General features: G+C 49.8%; 1 protein-coding gene across 1 annotated transcript in view; it reads left to right on the forward strand.

The window, feature by feature from the left end:
• Positions 1–18,341, forward strand: part of CARD14 (caspase recruitment domain family member 14) — a 38,534-nt gene extending 20,193 nt beyond the window's left edge. The window contains exons 14-21 of the mRNA XM_058561808.1: positions 8,747–8,873; positions 9,185–9,422; positions 10,474–10,537; positions 11,299–11,413; positions 12,384–12,557; positions 15,925–16,046; positions 16,805–16,920; positions 17,548–18,341. Coding sequence (XP_058417791.1) covers positions 8,747–8,873; positions 9,185–9,422; positions 10,474–10,537; positions 11,299–11,413; positions 12,384–12,557; positions 15,925–16,046; positions 16,805–16,920; positions 17,548–17,755 — 1,164 coding nt within the window. The 3' untranslated portion in view covers positions 17,756–18,341. The remainder of the gene's footprint in view (positions 1–8,746; positions 8,874–9,184; positions 9,423–10,473; positions 10,538–11,298; positions 11,414–12,383; positions 12,558–15,924; positions 16,047–16,804; positions 16,921–17,547) is intronic.
• Positions 18,342–18,742: the final 401 nt, after the last annotated feature.

Here is an 18,742-nt window from a genome sequence, read left to right on the forward strand (position 1 = left end):
GGGTATGCCCGTATTTAGATCTTTTTATACATATCACCAAATTGCCCTCCAAAAGGTAGTTTCAGATTTTATTTCTACCAGCTGCCTATTGATGTCAGTTTTCCAGAATCCTTATTGACACTGCTGTATAAGATAGAATAATTTTGTTTGCAAGTAAGAAAAATCCTAACTGACACTGACTCCAGTAATAAAACGCAATTTTTTGTCTCCTTTAATTGAAAAGTCCAAAGGCAGGGCAGGCTTCAGGTGTGGTTTGACCCCAAAGGTCATGTTGTCACCAGGACTATGACTCCATCTGCCGAGACCCTCCTGCCTTTGCCCTTCGTGGTGGTTGACTTTGTTCTTTAGCCGACACCCTCAAGGTAGCAGGTTGGCTGCCAGCAGCTCTCAGAGCCATGAGCCTCCTCGTTCACATGCAAAGGAAAACAGATCTTCTCTTTGCCCAGTTATCCAACAAGTCTGATCGTCCTTTTGATTGTATCATCTTAAGTTGCAAGCTCATCTTTGAACCAATCTTAGTGGCTAAGGAATGTGATTTGCTGATTTGCTCAGGCCTGGGTTCCATTCTGCTTTCCCGTCACGGGACAGATCCCTAAGGCACATTGATTTGCTCAGACCCATGATGGCCCATCCGTGGAACTGAGGAACCGTATTGAACCCCGTGGTTCTGAGATTCTGGGTTCTTTTGGGACAAGGAAATGATAACGTGAATGCTTTGGAAGCAATAAAAAACTACATTGAATATTAGCGTTTAACTTTTAAAATATGTGTATTTTCTAGGGTAAAAATATTGTCCTGTCACTTAATTTTTTTTCCATATGTCTATGGACCATTTGGTTTTCTTTCGAGGACCTTTTTTTTAATAGAGTTTTTTAATTTTTCCTTCAATTTTTTTTTTAATTTTTTGTTTATTGCAGTAACATTGGTTTATAACATTGTATAAATTTCAGGTGTACATCATTATACTTCTATTTCTGCATAGATTACATCATGTTCACCACCCAAATACTAATTACAACCCATCACCACACACATGTGCTGAATTATCCCTTTCGCCCTCCTCCCTCCCCCCTTCCCCTCTGGTAACCACCAATCCAGTCTCTGTCTCTATGTGTTTGTTTATTGTTGTTATTATCTACTACTTAATGAAGGAAATCATACGGTATTTGACCTTCTCCCTCTGACTTATTTCACTTTGCATAATACCCTCAATGTCCGTCCATGTTGTCACAAATGGCTGGATTTCATCGTTTCTTATGGCTGAGTAGTATTCCATTGTGTATATATACCACAGCCTCTTTATCCATTTGTCCCTTGATGGTCACTTAGGTTGCTTCCAAGTCTTGGCTATTGTGAATAACGCTGCAATGAACACAGGGGTGCATGTATCTTTACGCATTGGTGTTTTCAAGTTCTTTGGATAAATACCCAGCAGTGGAATAGCTGGATCATATGGTAGTTCTATCCTTGATTTTTTGAGGAATCTCCATACTGTTTCCATAGTGGCTGCACCAGTTTGCACTCCCACCAGCAGTGTATGAGAGTTCCCTTCTCTCCACATCCTCTCCAACATATGTTGTTTCCTGTCTTGTTAATTATAGCCATTCTGACGGGCGTGAGGTGATATCTCATTGTAGTTTTGATTTGCATTTCCCTGATAGTTAATGATTTTGAACATCTTTTCATGTGTCTGTTGGCCATCTGTATATCTTCTTTGGAGAAATGTCTGTTCAGGTCTTTTGCCCATTTTTTAATTGGGTTGGTAGTTTTTTTGTTGTTGAGATGCACGAGTTCTTTATATATTTTGGAGATTAAGCCCTTATCAGATGTATGGTTTGTAAATATCTTCTCCCAATTGTTGGGTTGTCTTTTTGTTTTGTTGATGGCTTCCTTTGCTGTGCAGAAGCTTTTTAGTTTGATGTAGTCCCATTTGTTTATTTTTTCTATTTTTTCTTTTGCCCGGTCAGACATGGTGCTTGAAAATATGTTGCTAAGACTGATGTCAAAGAGCGTACTGCCTATGTTTTCTTCTGGAAGTTTCATGTCTTACATTCAAGTCTTTAATCCATTTGGAGTTAATTTTTGTGTATGGTGTAAGGTAAGGGTCTACTTTCATGTTTTTGCATGTGGCTGTCCAGTTTTCCCAACACCATCTGTTGAAGAGACTTTCTTTTCTCCATTGTATGTTCTTGGCTCCTTTGTCAAAGATTAGCTGTCCATAGATGTGTGGGTTTATTTCTGGGCTTTCGATTCTATTCCATTGATCTGTGTGTCTGTTTTTGTGCCAGTACCATGCTGTTTTGGTTACTATAGCTTTGTAGCATATTTTGAAATCAGGAAGTGTGATATCTCCAGCTTTGTTCTTTTTTCTCAGGATTCCTTTAGCTATTCGGGGTCTTTTGTTGTTCCATATAAATTTTAGGATTCTTTGTTCTATTTCTGTGAAAAATGTTGTTGGAACTTTGATAGGGATTGCATTGAATCTATAGATGGCTTTAGGAAGTATGGACATCTTAACTATGTTAATTCTTCCAATCCAAGAGCACGGAATATCTTTCCATTTCTTTGTGTCTTCTTCAATTTCTTTCAGCAATGTTTTATAGTTTTCCATGTACAGCTCTTTCACCTCTTTGGTTAAGTTTATTCCTAGGTATTTTATTCTTTTTGTTGCAATTGTAAATGGGATGGTATTCTTAATTTCTCTTTCTGCTACTTCGTTGTTAGTGTACAGAAATGCAACTGATTTTTATATGTTGATTTTGTATCCTACAACTTTACCATATTCGTTTATTACTTTTAAAAGTTTTCTGGTGGATTCTTTAGGGTTTTCTATATATAAAATCATGTCATCTGCAAATAGTGACAGTTTCACTTCTTCCTTTCCAATTTGGATCCCTTTTATTTCTTTCTCTTGCCTGATTGCTCTGGCTAGGACTTCCAGTACTGTGTTAAATAGGAGTGGTGACAGTGGGCATCCTTGTCTGGTTCCTGTTCTTAGAGGGATAGCTTTCAGTTTTTCACCATTAAGGATGATATTAGCTGTGGGTTTGTCATATATGGCCTTTATTATGTTGAGATACTTTCCTTCTATACCCATTTTATTCAGAGTTTTTATCATAAATGGATGCTGTATCTTGTCAAATGCTTTCTCTGCATCTATTGAGATGATCATGTGATTTTTATTCTTCATTTTATTAATGTGGTGTATTACTTTGATTGATTTGCGAATGTTAAACCATCCCTGCATACCTGGACTAAATCCCACTTGATCATGGTGTATAATCTTTTTAACGTATTGTTGTATGCGATTTGCTAGTATTTTGTTGAGGATTTTTGCATCGATGTTCATCAGTGATATTGGCCTGTAATTTTCTTTTTTTGTGTTGTCCCTGTCTGGTTTTGGTATCAGGGTAATATCGGCTTCGTAGAATGAGTTAGGGAGCTTCCCCCCCTCCTCAATTTTTTGGAAGAGTTTGAGAAGGATAGGTATTAAGTCTTCTTTGAATGTTTGGTAGAATTCACCAGGGAAGCCGTCTGGTCCTGGACTTTTATTTTTGGGGAGGTTTTTGATTACTGTTTCGATCTCCTTACTGGTGATTGGTCTATTCAAATTCTCTACTTCTTCTTGATCCAGTTTTGGAAGGTTGTATGATTCTAGGAATTTATCCATTTCTTCCAGATTGTGGAATTGGTTGGCATATAGCATTTCATTCTCTTATAATCTTTTGTATTTCTGAGGTGTCTGTTGTAATTTCTCCTCTTTCATTTCTGATTTTACTTATTTGTGCCTTCTCTCTTTTTTTCTTGGGGAGTCTAGCTAAAGGTTTGTCAATTTTGTTTATCTTTACAAAGAACCAGCTCTTGGTTTTATTAATTTTTTTCTATTGTTTTTTTGGTCTCTATTTCATTTATTTTGGCTCTGATTTTTATTATTTCCCTTCTTCTACTGATTTTGGGCTTTGTTTGTTCTTCTTTTTCCAGTTCCTTTAGGTGCATTGTTAGATTGTTTATTTGAGATTTTTCTTGTTTGTTGAGATAGGTCTGTATTGCTATAAACTTCCCTCTTAGAACCACTTTTGCTGTATCCCATAAATTCTGACATGACGTATTTTCATTTTCATTTGTCTTCAGGTATTTTTTGATTTCTTCTTTGATTTCTTCGTTGACCCAGTCGTTGTTCAGTAGCATTTTGTTTAATCTCCACGTATTTGTGGCTTTTCTGATTTTCTTCCTATAGTTGATTTCTAGTTTCATACCGTTGTGGTCAGAAAAGATGCTTATACCAATCTTCTTAAATTTATGGAGACTTGTTTTGTGGCCTAATATGTGATCAATCCTGGAGAATGTTCCATGTGCATTTGAAAAGAACGTGTATTCTTCGGTTTTTGGATGGAATGCTCTGTATATATCTACTAGGTCCATCTGTTCTAGTGTGTCATTTAAGGCCAATGTTTCCTTATTGATCTTGTTTGGATGATCTATCCGTTGGTGTAAGTGGAGTGTTAAAGTCCCCTACTATTATTGTGTTACTGTCTATTTCTGTTTTTATGTCTGTTAATAATTGCTTTATATATTTAGGTGCACCTACATTGGGTGTGTAGATATTTACAAATGTTATATCCTCTTGTTGGATTGTTCCCTTGATCATTATGTAATGCCCTTCTTCGTCTCTTTTTACAGTTTTTGTTTTAAAGTCTATTTTGTCTGATACAAGTACTGCTACCCCAATTTTCTTTTCATTGCCATTTTCGTGGAGTATCTTTTTCCATCCCTTCACTTTCAGTTTGTGAGTGTCTTTAGGTCTGAAGTGTGTCTCTTGTATGCAGCATATATATGGGTCTTGTTTTTTTATCCAATCAGCCACCCTATGCCTTTTAATTGGAGCATTTAGTCCATTGACGTTTAAAGTAGCTATTGATAAGTATGTACTTACTGCCATTTTTTAAGTTTTTTTTCCTCAGTGTTTTAGTAGTCCTTCTCTGTTCCTTTCTTCTTCTATGCAGAATTGATGGTCTCTTTAGTTTGACCTCTGTCTGAAAGCTGTACTCTTTAACTCCCCTCCTCCCTCCTTTTATGTTTTTGATATCATATCTAACCTCTTTTTTGTGCATTTGTATCCATTACCCTCTTATCATGGAAATAGATAATTTTTCCTATTTGTGGTCTTCTCTTTTCCCCTTAAATCAGTCCCTTTAACATTTCTTTTAGCACTGGTTTCTTGGGGACAAACTCCTTTAATTTTTGCTTGTCTGGGAAAATTTTGATCTCTCCTTCCATTTTGAATGCTAACCTTGCTGGGTAGAGTATTCTTGGCTGTAAGTTTTTTCCTTTTAGCACTTTAAAGATATCGTGCCACTCTCTTCTAGCCTGTAAGGTTTCTGCTGAGAAGTCAGCTGATAGCCTTATGGGGTTTCCTTTGTATGTAACTTGACTTTCTCTTGTGGCTTTTAGGATTCTCTCTTTATCTTTAATTCTGGACATTTTGATTATGATGTGTCTTGGTGTGGGCCTCTTTGGGTTTATCTTGTTTGGGGCTCTCTGTGCTTCCTGTACCTGGATGTCTGTTTCTTTCCTTGGGTTAGGGAAGTTTTCATCTATTATTTCTTGAAATAGATTCTCTGCCCCTTTGTCTCGCTCTTCTCCTTCTGGGACACCTATAACACGGATGTTAGTGCGCTTGATGTCATCCCAGAGGTCCCTTAGACTGTCCTCACTCTTTTTAATTCTTTTCTCTTTTACCTGTTCAGCTTGGGTATTTCTTCTAGTCTTTCATCCAGCTCACAGATCCGTTCTTCTGTATCCTCCACTCTGTTTTTGAGTCCCTCTAGTGAATTTTTCATTTCCAGTATTGTATTCTTCATTTCTGATTGGTTCTTTTTATATCTTCCATTTCTTTGTTGACATTCTCACTGAGTTCATCTATTCTTCTCCCCAGATCAGTGAGCATCCTTAACACTCTTTGTTTGAACTCTCTGTCAGGTAGGTTGCTCATTTCTGTTTCAGTTAGTTCCTTTTCTGGGGTTTTGTCCTGTTCCCTTACTTGGAATGTAATCCTTTGCCTCCTCATTTTGCCTCTTTCCCTGTGCTTGTGTCTACATATTAGGTATGTCAGCTATGTCTCCTGCTCTTGGATAGGTGACCTTATGTAAGTGATGGCTTAGGAAGCCTGCAGTGTGCTTCCCTCAGTTCTCAATGTTCCAGGGGTGACCCCTATGTGGGCTACATGTATCCTTCTGTTGTGGCCTGTTTGCTCTCCCTTTAGGCGCCCAGGGAGGCCGAGTTATGCTCCTGGCCAGCTGTTGTAATGCTCAGCTGCTTGTAGTTGTTGTGGGCCCTTCAGTCTCTTTATCAGGTGTGGGGAGCCCCAGCACAGTTGGCTGCAAGTTCTAATACCACATTTGTGTTGCGGTATTTCTTTCAAGTGAGTAGGCCCCCAGTGTGGCAGGTTGTTAGGCTCAGGGCCTTACAATTGCTATAAGCCTCCAGCCTTTAGGTCTCTTGTCAGCTCTCTGAGGATTGCAGCTGGGTGGGGCTGGCCTCAGGCACAGGAGCACCCAATTGTTTCAGGCTTTGGAAGGTGGGGCAAACCCCCATGTGGGTCTTTGAGAAGCACAAGTTTTCTGCAGCTGACAAACCCTGCCGCCTACAGGTCCACACACACAGTCAACACAGTCCTGCCCCATGTGCGCACCCTGACCTCCCGAAGCGGACCCAGTCTCTCCACGGCGGGAGCCCCACACACTCCACCACGGCCCCACACTCTCCACCTGCTCCTTGTGCACACCCTGCCCCACTGAAGTTGGCTCAGTTGCCAGGCTGTAGAGAATCCAGTCACCAATCTATGCAGGCCCACAAGTTGCCTGAGGGCTTGTTGTTGGGTGGGGCCAGTCTCTAGGGTGAGCTGCCCGCCCTGGCTGAGCTCGATTAAATTGGTGCTCTAGCGGGTGGGGCAGACCTGGGCTAGCAGGCCCCAGGGAGAACTCCAATGGCATCTGTGTCAGCACGCCCACACCAGGCCACGACAATGGCTGCCGCCAATGTCGCAGTCCCTGGAGCGGTCTCACCTCTCACCAAGATGCACTCAGGGCCTATTAGGTGAGTCTTTTTTCACCAAAGCACTGTGCACCTTTCTTTCTGGTGATTTTAGGTTGCTTTCTGAAATGGGTGAGTTTGCGCGTGGGCCCTTTAAGAGCCAGTTTTAATTTCTTTGTAAACCAGCTTTTCTGGGGGTACTCCCCAATGTTTTAGTAGCGGGCAAAGTCAGATATTATGCCACTCGTCTTTCAATTGTGCTGGGTCCACAAAATGCCCCCAGTGGGAGCGCTCCCCGGCTCAGGGGCCCGCGCCTCCAGGGAGGGCTGTGTACCTTTGGGCTGCTCCCTGGCGGCCGTGAAGCGCTGTGGCTTGTGAAGGCGGCGTTTTTCCTCTCCAGAAGGGAGTTTCTGCCTCTTCCACCTCAATTAGGATTGTCCGTTGTTGCAGGAGTTCCTCTTTTCCAGTTTTCAGTTCTGTCTCAGGGGTAATTTTTCCACGAGTAGCTGTAAATTGGCTGTGTGTGCGGGAGGAGGTGAGTTCAGAGTCTGCCTACACCGCCATCTTGACTTCTCTCCCCATTTTTTTATTGTAAAATATTCATTAAACCACAGAAAACAAAAATATACAACTCAACTAATTATTATTAAGTAAATACAAGGGCAGGGATGTGACTTTGATGTGGCCTAAAAGCAGAATTATTAAACTTCAAGCTTTCAAAAAATAGGAACAAACTGACAAAACAGGCGTCACCCCATTCCTGAGGCTCGCCCCATTCCCCCAGGAGGAGACTAGGGATAAAGTGCATGTAGGTTGTGAAGGCAAGCTCTGAGAAGGGGGAAGAAGGGGGGGCTGTGCCCCGCGGTCAGGAGCCCCATGAACCCCACTGGCTTCTCCCTGGGAAGGGACCATGCACGTGGTAAGCCTCATTCTCATGTCTCGAATGATCATGCATCAAGCTCCCGATGTAAGTGACATCCTGTGTTCTCCACTCTGCACGGTACAAAAGGCCTTCACTGCGTTTCTGATAGTCCTCTTGCAATTCTCAACCATCAGCTTACACTGTGGGTAAAGCAACAGAGCTCCTTTGCGGTGTTGGGGAGATAGTCCTGATATCCGAATGGGGCCAATTCAGTTCTAATAGCATTAAAAACATACCTTAATCTTTTTCTTGTTATAAAAATCTGTACTCTCCTAAACTACAAACAGCCTGGGGAATGAATGGAGTGGACAGTGCGAGCCCTGTGGGGGGGGGGGGACTGTCATCACTGGGGAAGGGGTGGGGTGGGGTTGCCATGGCATCTGGTGGGTGGAGGCCAGGGATCTTGCTAACCATCCTGCAGTGCCCAAGATACCCACACAACACAGAATGATCCAGCCCCAAATGTCAATAGTCTCAAGCTCAGAAACCCGGATCTAGAATGCTGTAGAATGGAGGTCCATTTTGAAGAGCAGAAACTCCGTTCTCAGCGGAGATCTTGTACGTGGTGTGTTGGGGAAGGGTTGGTGGTTGACTCTTGGGGCGGGAATGTATGTAGCTTGGAGGAGCTGCTTCAAGATATTCCAATACAGGGCCTGTGACAAAGCCTCTAATAGGTGACTGTGGGTGGCTGGGAAGGGCGAGTGTGTGATACTGTAGGGGTACCCACCTGTACTCAGTCTATGGCGGCAGAATCCTGGTCAAAAGAGGTCAACCCTTGTGATTTGCCCTCAGGTGGATTATGAAGCAACGGAGCCCTCGTTCAAGGCCATCCTGGAGGGCACGACCCTGGAGCAGGCCGTTGGACTTCTCCGGAGGGTGAACGGCTTCTGCTGCCTGTCTGTGAAGGTCAACATGGAGGGTACACACTGCCCCTGGCCTCTCTTCCATGAGGCCGCCTCTTAAGGCTTGCTCACCACCCAGTCCTGTCTCTCTGTGAGCCCCTGGCTGTGCCGACACTAGCCCTCCTGGCCCACCCAGAACCAGGCTGCGCCCCAAGTGTGCAGAGGCCCCCAAGCCAGCTGCGGACCTCCCACCCACTTACTCCGGCACCAGTGGTTCCTGAGACTTTGGGGGAGGTTCCTTCTTTCCCTCCTACTTTCACATTCTAGAGCCTTCCTTGTGTAGGATCACAGCCCTGGGTTTATCTGTCTTCATGTCCTCTTTGATCAGGTTATAAGAAGCTGGTCCAGGACCTAGAGGCCAAAGTGGCTACCTCGGGGGACTCCTTCTACATTCGGGTCAACCTGGCCATGGAGGGACGGGTGGAGGGGGAGCTGCAGGTGCATTGCAATGACATCCTGCACGTCACTGACACCGTGTTCCAGGGCCGCGGCTGCTGGCACGCCCACCGCATCAGCCCATACAGCATGAAGGGCACCGAGCACGGCACCATCCCCAACTACTCACGGTGAGCCGCTGCCGTGGACCTCGACACTGTCCCAGAGGGGGCCAGGGAGCTGCCTGGGCAGACATTGCCTGCTTTGCTTAGGGTGGGGGGATCCCCTCCTGCCAGGAGGAAGGATGGTGTTCCGGAGGCTTTCCTTCGCTGCCTAGGAATAGAGGGTGGGAGTGAAGAGATGCCCCAGAGAAGCAGAACCCCCACTGTGCTACCCGCCATGTTCACTGCTTGGATGGGTTTGTTTGTGAAAAGGGCTGTACCTCAGTCCTGGAGCATTTGAGAGCACTCGGGACCATAGTTTCCCAACTTCAGCATTGCTGACATTTGGGGCTGGCTCACTCTTTATCATGGGGCCTGTCCTGGGCACTGTAGGATGTAGAGCCTCTGCCTACCAGATGCCAGTAGTCTCCCTGCACCCCAGTTGTGACAACCAAATGTGTCTCCAGACACTGCCAGTGTCCCCTGGGGGTAGGGTGACCAGTCATCCTGGTTTGTCCAGGACTATCTTGGTTGTAGCACAGAAAGTCCCAAGTCCTGGGAAACCCTTGGGACAACTGGGACAGTGGTCAGCCTCCCTGGAGCAACATCACCCCTGCTGAGAACTATGTTCTAGACCAACCAACATGGTTCTAGGCCAACCATAGTGCACACAGCAGGGCGTCTCGTCCAGCACCTCTCAAGCCTCATTGTCAACCTGAGTCACCTGGAGATCAAACTCAGCAGGTGCAGGGAGAGGCCTGAGATTCTGTATTTCCAACTCGCTCTCTCGGTGATGCCAGTCTGAAGTCCTCAGGCGACACTGGGAGTAGCGAGGTTCTAGAGTGGTGGCCTCAACCCAGGCTCACACTGAGTCACCTGGGTCCCACCTCAGAATAATTCAGTTGGCATTTGCAGGGTGGACTGAAGCTCTGCAGTTAAAAGCACCAGGGGACTGCAGTGGCTGCCAACGTGGAGGACCACGGCCTAGGGCAGCAGGGGTGTTCTGGAGCACTGGGCAGGGAGCCCACTTCTCCTTCCAGCTCTCCTTGCAGCTGGGTCGGGGCTGTCATCCTCTGCACAGGGCTCAGCAGCTGCTCATCACACTCATCCAGGACATGGCTCAGCAGAGCACCATCACCCGCAAGGTGAGTTGGCAGGCTGGCCAGGGCAGCCCCGATCCCGGATGCAGAGTCCCCCTTGGGTGGGCCCTGCCTCTCTCCCCTGGCCTTCCTCCTTCCCCAGTTCACATCATCTTTGGGGCGGGGCCCAATCAACCCCTCCTCCCACCCAAGCATCTCAGCCCCACCTGGGGTGGGCTGGAAGAGGGGCGGGGGGTGGCTGGGGGTCCTGTGTGGAGGGTGGAGCCTGCTGATCCAAGGGGGGTGACTCGATGGGTCTCTCCCCCGTGGCCCTCCAAATCTTCACCTGGGTCTGCACACCATACCTAGCCTGCAAGCTCTTCTAAGTGTGCAAACACATCATGTATGCTTTCTCCGTCATGCTCCCCGTTCACCCTGTTTGCCTGTCAGTCTGCACCCCATGCTTATTCCCTCTGAGGCTGGGCACCTTTGTGTTCTCCTGACACAGAACACTCAGCTGTCCCTGAGCAAGGTGCTGGGATGGCCCCCTGGATGGCAGCTGGGCTAGGCTGGGGGCCCCTACTCTTCTTGCCTTATGCAGCTGGCCCTCATTGTGTATACCCGGCAGGGGAGCACCCTACTCGGGGGCTCTATCTGCCTCTCCTGCCTCCCTTCAACTCCCACCCCCTGGCACAGGGGCTGGGCCTTCAGGCTGTTCAGTGGGCACACCCTGAACGTCCAGGGACCACCCTGGAATTGGCAGTGGGGCAGGTGCCAGGCCCCCCGTGTGGGTGACTCCTCCTCCTCATTCTTTCTCCCTCCTCCAGCAGTCTTCCAGGGTACCCCAGAAGTTGGTCCGCATCGTCAGTGTGGACAGAACCAAGGCTGGCCCTCTGGGTTCATCCTTTGATGGGGCCCAGTCAGACCCCAGCAGGGTGGAAGGTGAGGCGGGTGGAGCTGGTGGAGGGGCCGCTGGCTCCACGCAGGCGAGGGTCTTTGGGGGCTGCTGCTGGTTGGTCAGCTTGCTCAGGGTGACGCCACCACTTGTTTAGGCCAGAATCTGTGTTTTAAGAATCATAACTGACATCTGTGCATCTTTCTGGAGAACACCTGAGCTACACATCTTTAATGTCCTGTAAACCGATAGTCCTACCTCTGTAATCTGCCCCAATAAAGCAGTCCAAAGGCATCGACACAATTATATTGACAGCAGTCCTTTCAGAATAGAAAACTATCCAAATGCCCCATGTTACACAAACCGGTGGACCCCTCAAGTAGCTACTGAGGGATTGGTGTGGGCGTGAGGTCATGACCCAGGTCAGCACAGCACGTACCCTGGAACAGGAAATGTCTCGCGATGAAGACGAGCAGAAGTGAATTTAGAGTAAGGTAAACCGTTCTGAGCTTATCTTCTTCTTGAAAAGGTTTTTTAGGTGCATAATATACAATGGCTGTTGAAAACAGAAGCATAGCCTAAAAGACAGGGGAGAAGCGTGAAGGGACCCAGGGGGGAGGCAGGGACTGGGGACTGTGTGTCCCGCGAGGATGGGGCTGAGGGAGAGGAGGCAGGAGTCTTGCAGATCATTGGGAAGGAAGAAAATCATTTTCCCTATCCTCCCTGTGGGCCAAACAAGGGAAACGGGATTAAATTGCAGCCTGTGAAGCTGAACCTGCGGAGCCGCAGAGCCGTCTAATCACGGGTACAAAGGAATCGCTCAGCCTGCGAGGGATGTGTGGTTCGTGGCGTTAGAGCCGAGCGTGTGCCCACGTTACTGTAGGTGCTGGGGCGGCGGTGAGCAAAACAGGCACAGTCCCTCCTGGGGGGACGCCTGGTAAAGAGCCCAGGACAGCCGACGGGTCGGGGGCGGCTGTGGCCCGGTGCCCGGCCCTCTCAGGCTCCTCTCCCCCACAGAGCCCTCCCTCGTGCGCTTCTGGGTTGAGAGCTGCTTCACCCTGGTGCCCTACACCCTGGTGCACCCCCACAGGCCTGGCCGGCCCCGGCCCGTGCTCTTGGTGCCCAGGGTGGTCGGCAGGATCCTGAGTGAGAAGCTGTGCCTCCTCCAGGGGTTTAAGAAATGCCCAGCAGGTAGGCTTTCACCTGGGGGCCCACCTGTCTGTCAGGGGTGGGGTGAGGCCTTGGCAGAACACTTTATCTATTCTGGGGAGAGCAGCGTAAAGGTCGATGTGTGAGTGTCCTGGGGCTGCTGTAGCAAATGACCGCAAACTGGGCAGCTTCAGCCTCACAGTTCTGGAGGCCAGAAGTCCGAAATCAAGGTGTCTCTGCAGGCTGCACTCTCTCCAAAGGCTCTAAGGGAGGATCCTTCCTGCCTCTTCTGGCTTCTGGTGGCTGCTGGCGATCCTTGTCGGTCCTTGGCTGTGGCTGCTTCACTCCTGTCTCTGCCTCCTCATCATGTGGCCTTCTCCTTCTGTGTCCCTCTGTCTTCACATGCCCTTCTCCTTCTGTGTCCCTCTGTCTTCACATGCTCTTCTCCTTCTGTGTGTCCCTCTGCCTTCACATGGCCTTCACCTTCTGTGTGTCCCTCTGTCTTCACATGCCCTTCTCCTTCTGTGTCCCTCTGTCTTCACATGCTCTTCTCCTTCTGTGTGTCCCTCTGTCTTCACATGGCCTTCCCCTTCTGTGTCCCTCTGTCTTCACATGCCCTTCTCTTTCTGTGTCCCTGTCTTCACATGCCCTTCTCCTTCTGTGTGTCCCTCTGTCTTCACATGGCCTTCTCCTTCTGTGTCCCTCTGTCTTCACATGCCCTTCTCCTTCTGTGTGTCCCTCTGTCTTCACATGCCCTTCTCCTTCTGTGTCCCTCTGTCTTCACATGGCCTTCTCCTTCTGTGTGTCCCTCTGTCTTCACATGGCCTTCTCCTTCTGTGTGTCCCTCTGTCTTCACATGGCCTTCTCCTTCTGTGTGTCCCTCTGTCTTCACATGCCCTTCTCCTTCTGTGTGTCCCTCTGTCTTCACATGCCCTTCTCCCTCTGTGTCCCTCTGTCTTCACATGCCCTTCTCCTTCTGTGTGTCCCTCTGCCTTCACATGGCCTTCACCTTCTGTGTGTCCCTCTGTCTTCACATGCCCTTCTCCTTCTGTGTCCCTCTGTCTTCACATGCTCTTCTCCTTCTGTGTGTCCCTCTGCCTTCACATGGCCTTCTCCTTCTGTGTGTCCCTCTGCCTTCACATGGCCTTCTCCTTCTGTGTGTCCCTCTGCCTTCACATGGCCTTCTCCTTCTGTGTGTCCCTCTGTCTTCACATGCCCTTCTCCTTCTGTGTGTCCCTCTGTCTTCACATGGCCTTCTCCTTCTGTGTGTCCCTCTGTCTTCACATGGCCTTCTCCTTCTGTGTGTCCCTCTCTCTTCACATGGCCTTCTCCTTCTGTGTGTCCCTCTGTCTTCACATGGCCTTCTCCTTCTGTGTGTCCCTCTGTCTTCACATGCCCTTCTCCTTCTGTGTGTCCCTCTGTCTTCACATGGCCTTCTCCTTCTGTGTGTCCCTCTGTCTTCACATGGCCTTCTCCTTCTGTGTGTCCCTCTGTCTTCACATGGCCTTCTCCTTCTGTGTGTCCCTCTGTCTTCACATGCCCTTCTCCTTCTGTGTGTCCCTCTGTCTTCACATGCCCTTCTCCTTCTGTGTGTCCCTCTGTCTTCACATGGCCTTCTTATAAAAAACTAGTCATTGGGTTTAGGGCCACCCTACTCCACTATGACCATATCCTTACAAATCACATCTAAAAGGACTCTATTTCCATGTAAGGTCACCTTCTGAGGCTCCAGGTGGACATGAATTTTGGGGGGACACTATTCAACCCAGGGCAGTTACTGCTGGCCAATAGGCTTGTACTTAACCAGGGTAATGCAACTGAAAGTTTCCATCTACCTGCCAAAAGGCACCAGCAGAGGCATGGAGACAAACCAACCTGCTGGAATCCTGGATCCCAGCGGACTGAGTCGGAGTGTCCTTGCGCAGCAGGAAAGGCGGTTCCATCGGCTGGAGAGCAGGAGAGAGGCGTGTGTTGGCGCTGCCATTCACCTACCCGTCGTCAGCTGACGGCTCCCGCAGAGGCATTAGGTTACGACTTGAGGATGTATAGGGTCCTGTCCTACCTTCCTGGAGTTCACAGAGGGGATAGAGGGGAGCAAGTCTGGTCCGTGAGGTTCCTCTAGTGAGCACCTACTGTGTGCCAGGCTCCGTGCAGGAGCTGGGGGTACAGGGTCCAAGAGGCCCTCAGGGGCCCTTCTGCTCCTCTAGAGACACCTGAAGACGTGGCCTGCTGGCCCCAGTGGCCCAGAGAGGGAGCGACGGAGCCGGGAGGGGGTCGGAGCTGGGATCTGACAGGCAGGCAGGAGTTTGTGAGAGAACAAGGCAGGCAGGCTGAGAGAGCAGAATGTGCAAAGGCACAGAGAGCACAGTCGGCCTGGACCACTGCCTGGTGGGGCCGGGGGAGTGGGGACGTGCGGTTTATATAACAGGCAGGGGAGTCAGTGAGGGTTCTGAAGCAAGAAGACATGATCCGGCTTGATCTCTGAACGCCCGTTCTGAAAGCAAAATAGAAGACGGACTGGCGAAGGGGATGGCTGGCGGCTGGGAGATGAGCTCCAGACCCCGGACCCTCGGGGCCAGAGGTGCTGCAGGCAACACAACCACAGGGAGGAGAGACCCAGGAGCTGTCTGCAAGCTGGAATCCCACGATGTGGGGCGATGGACAGAGGAGGCCAGGAGGACGGCACCCGCAGTTCTGACTTGGGAGACTGGGTGGTCGGAACCAAGAGAAGCTATTCAGGAAGAAAGGCAAAAGTGGGGGGTGTGTTTTAACAGGTTTACTGAGGGCAGAGGTTCTCTATCTTGGCACTATGACATTTAGGGCCAGATCGTTCTCTGTTGTGGGGGGCTGTCCTGTGCATTGTAGGATCTTAAGCAACATCCCTGGCCTCAACCCACTAGATGCCAGTAGCATTCCCCCTCTCCCCAACGTGTGATGCGCAAAAATGTCTCCAGACATTGCCGAGTGTCCCTTGGAGGCAAAATTGCCCCGGGTTGAGAACCACTGACTTAAGGGATCTAAGGGGTTTCTAGCTGTAAGAAGTTGGATATGTAAGTTTGGAGCTTGGGGAAGCGATGGTAGAGGGGTTTGTTTATCTATATGTCTGTCCGTCCTTCCTTCTTTCCTCCCTCCCTTCCTTTCTCCCTCTGTCCTTCCTTCCTTCCATTCCCCACCCACACCCTGGCATGGATGGAGCACCTGCTGTGTATGATGGTTTAGGGTGAATGTGCAGGGCACAGACTCCTCTGAGGGGGAAGAGAAAGGTCAGGTTTACGAAGAGGACACTCTAGGAAGAGCTTCCCCCAGAACTGGCAGGGTCCGCGAGAGCCGGGGGCGGTGGGGTTCAGTACGGGGCTCCCTTAGGACACACAGCTGGGTGTGTGACATCCCCGTCTGCTGTCACCTTCAGAGTACTTGAGCCAGGAAGAGTACGATGCATCCAGCCAGAGAGGGGAGATCATCCAGGAGAGGGAGGCATCTGGCAGCCACTACTGGGTGACCTGCCGAGCAGTCGAGTCCCTCATGGAAAAGGTAAGGGGCAGGCCTGGGGCTGCTCTGAGATTTAGGAACTCCATCTTCAGAGGAGGCAGTGTGATAAGGCAGGAGGGACTGACCATGAGATCTGACAGATGCTTGTTGCCGACCTCCAGGGCCCCCTGGACATCCCAGGCTGGTACTTGGCGTCTCTCTGGCTTAGGGTTCCGTGGGAGTAATGCGGAAAGACCAAACTCTGTTTCTGCCACTTGGGATCCGCGTGACCTTGGGCAAGTCTTTTAATTTCCTTGAGCCTGTTTCCTCAATGCAGGAGATGGTTAATAAATATTTGTTAAGTGAATGAAATAAACAGAGATAACACTCCATGTCTTAAGGCTCAAACTAATATATGAAAAGACTCTCGCTATGAACTATCAAGCTTTATATCAATACAAGGCAGCCAGGTCCAGCTGTGAGCCAGAGCAGGATGCCCTCCATCCTTCCCAATCCCCATGCCCAGGGAGGTTGATGGAGCCATAGGACTCCTAGGGTTTGAGCTCCATGCGAAGTCTCCCACACTGCCAAAGGCCTGCAGTTTCTAGATCTCCCAGGTGAAAACTCAAAGAATGGAAACTTAAGATTGTACAGCCAGCACCCTCGTATACACAGGGGCATTCCCAAATGCTCTTCCTTGTCTCCTTTATAAACTTCACTCCTACCTGGTCCCCTTCTCAGCATCACCCCCGAGTGAGGGCTCCCTTTGCTTCCTCCAAGGCCCAAGATCTTGCCTCACTTCTCCCTCCCCCTTCCCCCAGAACACCCACGCCCTCCTGGACGTCCGGCTGGACAGTGTCTGTGCCCTGCACAGGAAGGAGATCTTCCCCATCATCGTCCACGTCTCTGTCAATGAGAAGGCGGCAAAGAAACTCAAGTAGGTGTGCACTGGGGGCCGGTGGTGGGGTTTGAGACAGGCATTGGAGCTCCCCGTAGAGCCCACGGCGCATGCCTCCAGAGCACGTGATAAGGTGGCCAGGAACTCACCTGTACCGGCCCCCAGAAGTGTCACAGGGCAGCTCCCCCACAGTTGTCCCCGAAGTGTGCCTGCTGCTCTCCCCTGGGGAGCAGCCTAGAGGACAGTGAGGTGAGAACCTGGAACCTGCCTTAACTCGACTAAGGCCACACGTTTACCGGGGAACACAGAGTTAACCGTCCATCCCTGTGAGATGAGGACAGATGCTAAAGACCATTACGTCCTGGGTTTATGGCTGGGGCCAGACCCAGGCGTCCTGCTGCCCCTTTTATACCTTGAGAACTTCGCTTGTAAACTAGACCTCTGCCTCCCATCAGTGCATCATCTGGGGCCCGAGTCACATTTTCTTTACGAGGCACTCGGTCTCCTCGAATGGGGGCCACCTGCATCCAGGGGCATTTGGGCAGCTGCTGCGTCGTCTGTACATCCGGCCTGGGCTCCGAGCCGGCGGCCAGCTTCCAGGGCTCTGCACCAGGCAGCTGGCCACTGCTCTCCCTGAGCCCACCCCACCGTCTCTGGTCTGTGCAGGAAGGCCCTGCAGCGGCTCAGCACCTCGGAGGAGCAGCTCCTGGAGGCCAGCAGGCAGGAGGAGGGCGAGCTGGACAAAGTGCCCTGTCTGTACAGCAGCCTGGCCCCTGACAGCTGGAGCGACCTGGACACCCTGCTTGGCTGTGTCCGCTCAGCCATCGCAGACGAGCAGAAGAAGGTTGTGTGGACAGAGCGGAGCCCCCGCTGACGCCCCTCGCATCCCCTCCCGGGGCTGTGGGACCTTCTCGTCCCAGTTAATACAGTCCTGTCCTTTCAGCTCAGGACCTCGCAGGCACAGCTTTGGGGGTGCTTACCACACAGGCCCAGCTCGCCGGCCATCGGCTCTCCTCGCTCGTTGGGGTCTAACCTTGACCCCTCACCACATGCAGATCACAAACAGGCATTCGCACCACCGCTCACTTTCTGTGTAAACTGTCTCCGTCCCTCACGGGGGCTTCGCACCGTCTGAATCAGAGACCCCGAGAATATTTCTGTAGTGGGGGTGTCTCCTGCACCCTCCCCAGAGCCGGACGCCCCAGACGTCTCCAGATAACCGCCGGTCTGATCAGAATCACTGCACTTTCCTTTTATATTTCAATGTGTGAAAGGGCTCCTTCTAAACCTGCTGAGGCAGCAGACTGGTAGTCCTGTGTCCCCTAAGGTCACTGCCATCACTGCCGCCCCTGCCCAGAGCAGAGGTACAACCTCACTTATAATGTAACCCTGGCTAACTTTTCTCAGCTTCTGACGGCTGAGAGATGCCTCAGTAACTCTAGTGTATAGAGACTGTGTGTTTACTAGTAATACTAGTAAATAGTTTCCAAGTGATGGACACTATTTTCAGTGGGTCTGTGCCTGTGGCCACCATGCCTGGCCCAGGGACAGTGGGGGTGTCCTGGGGAAGGCTCATACAGACACCTCTGCACACGCACTGGCCAGGCTCCTCCTGAGCCTAAACTGCCCCCTCTAACTGGGCGTCCCAGCCCGGTCCCTTCTCGGCCATCTTTACTCCACCTCCAGCACTCGGGAGACATCCAGCATGGCTGGGGCGAAGACTGCCAGGTCCCACCCCCGCCCCCGGCTTTGCCTCCCTGTCATAGACTGAATGTCATTTGACAGCAGTGCCCCAAACCGGAGTGCCCCAGGAAGCTGCTCTAGAATTCAGGTTGGCATTGTCATAAACAAGCGCAGAAAA

The sequence above is a fragment of the Diceros bicornis genome, chromosome 18 (assembly GCF_020826845.1).
Source record: "Diceros bicornis minor isolate mBicDic1 chromosome 18, mDicBic1.mat.cur, whole genome shotgun sequence".
Lineage (NCBI taxonomy): Eukaryota > Metazoa > Chordata > Mammalia > Perissodactyla > Rhinocerotidae > Diceros > Diceros bicornis.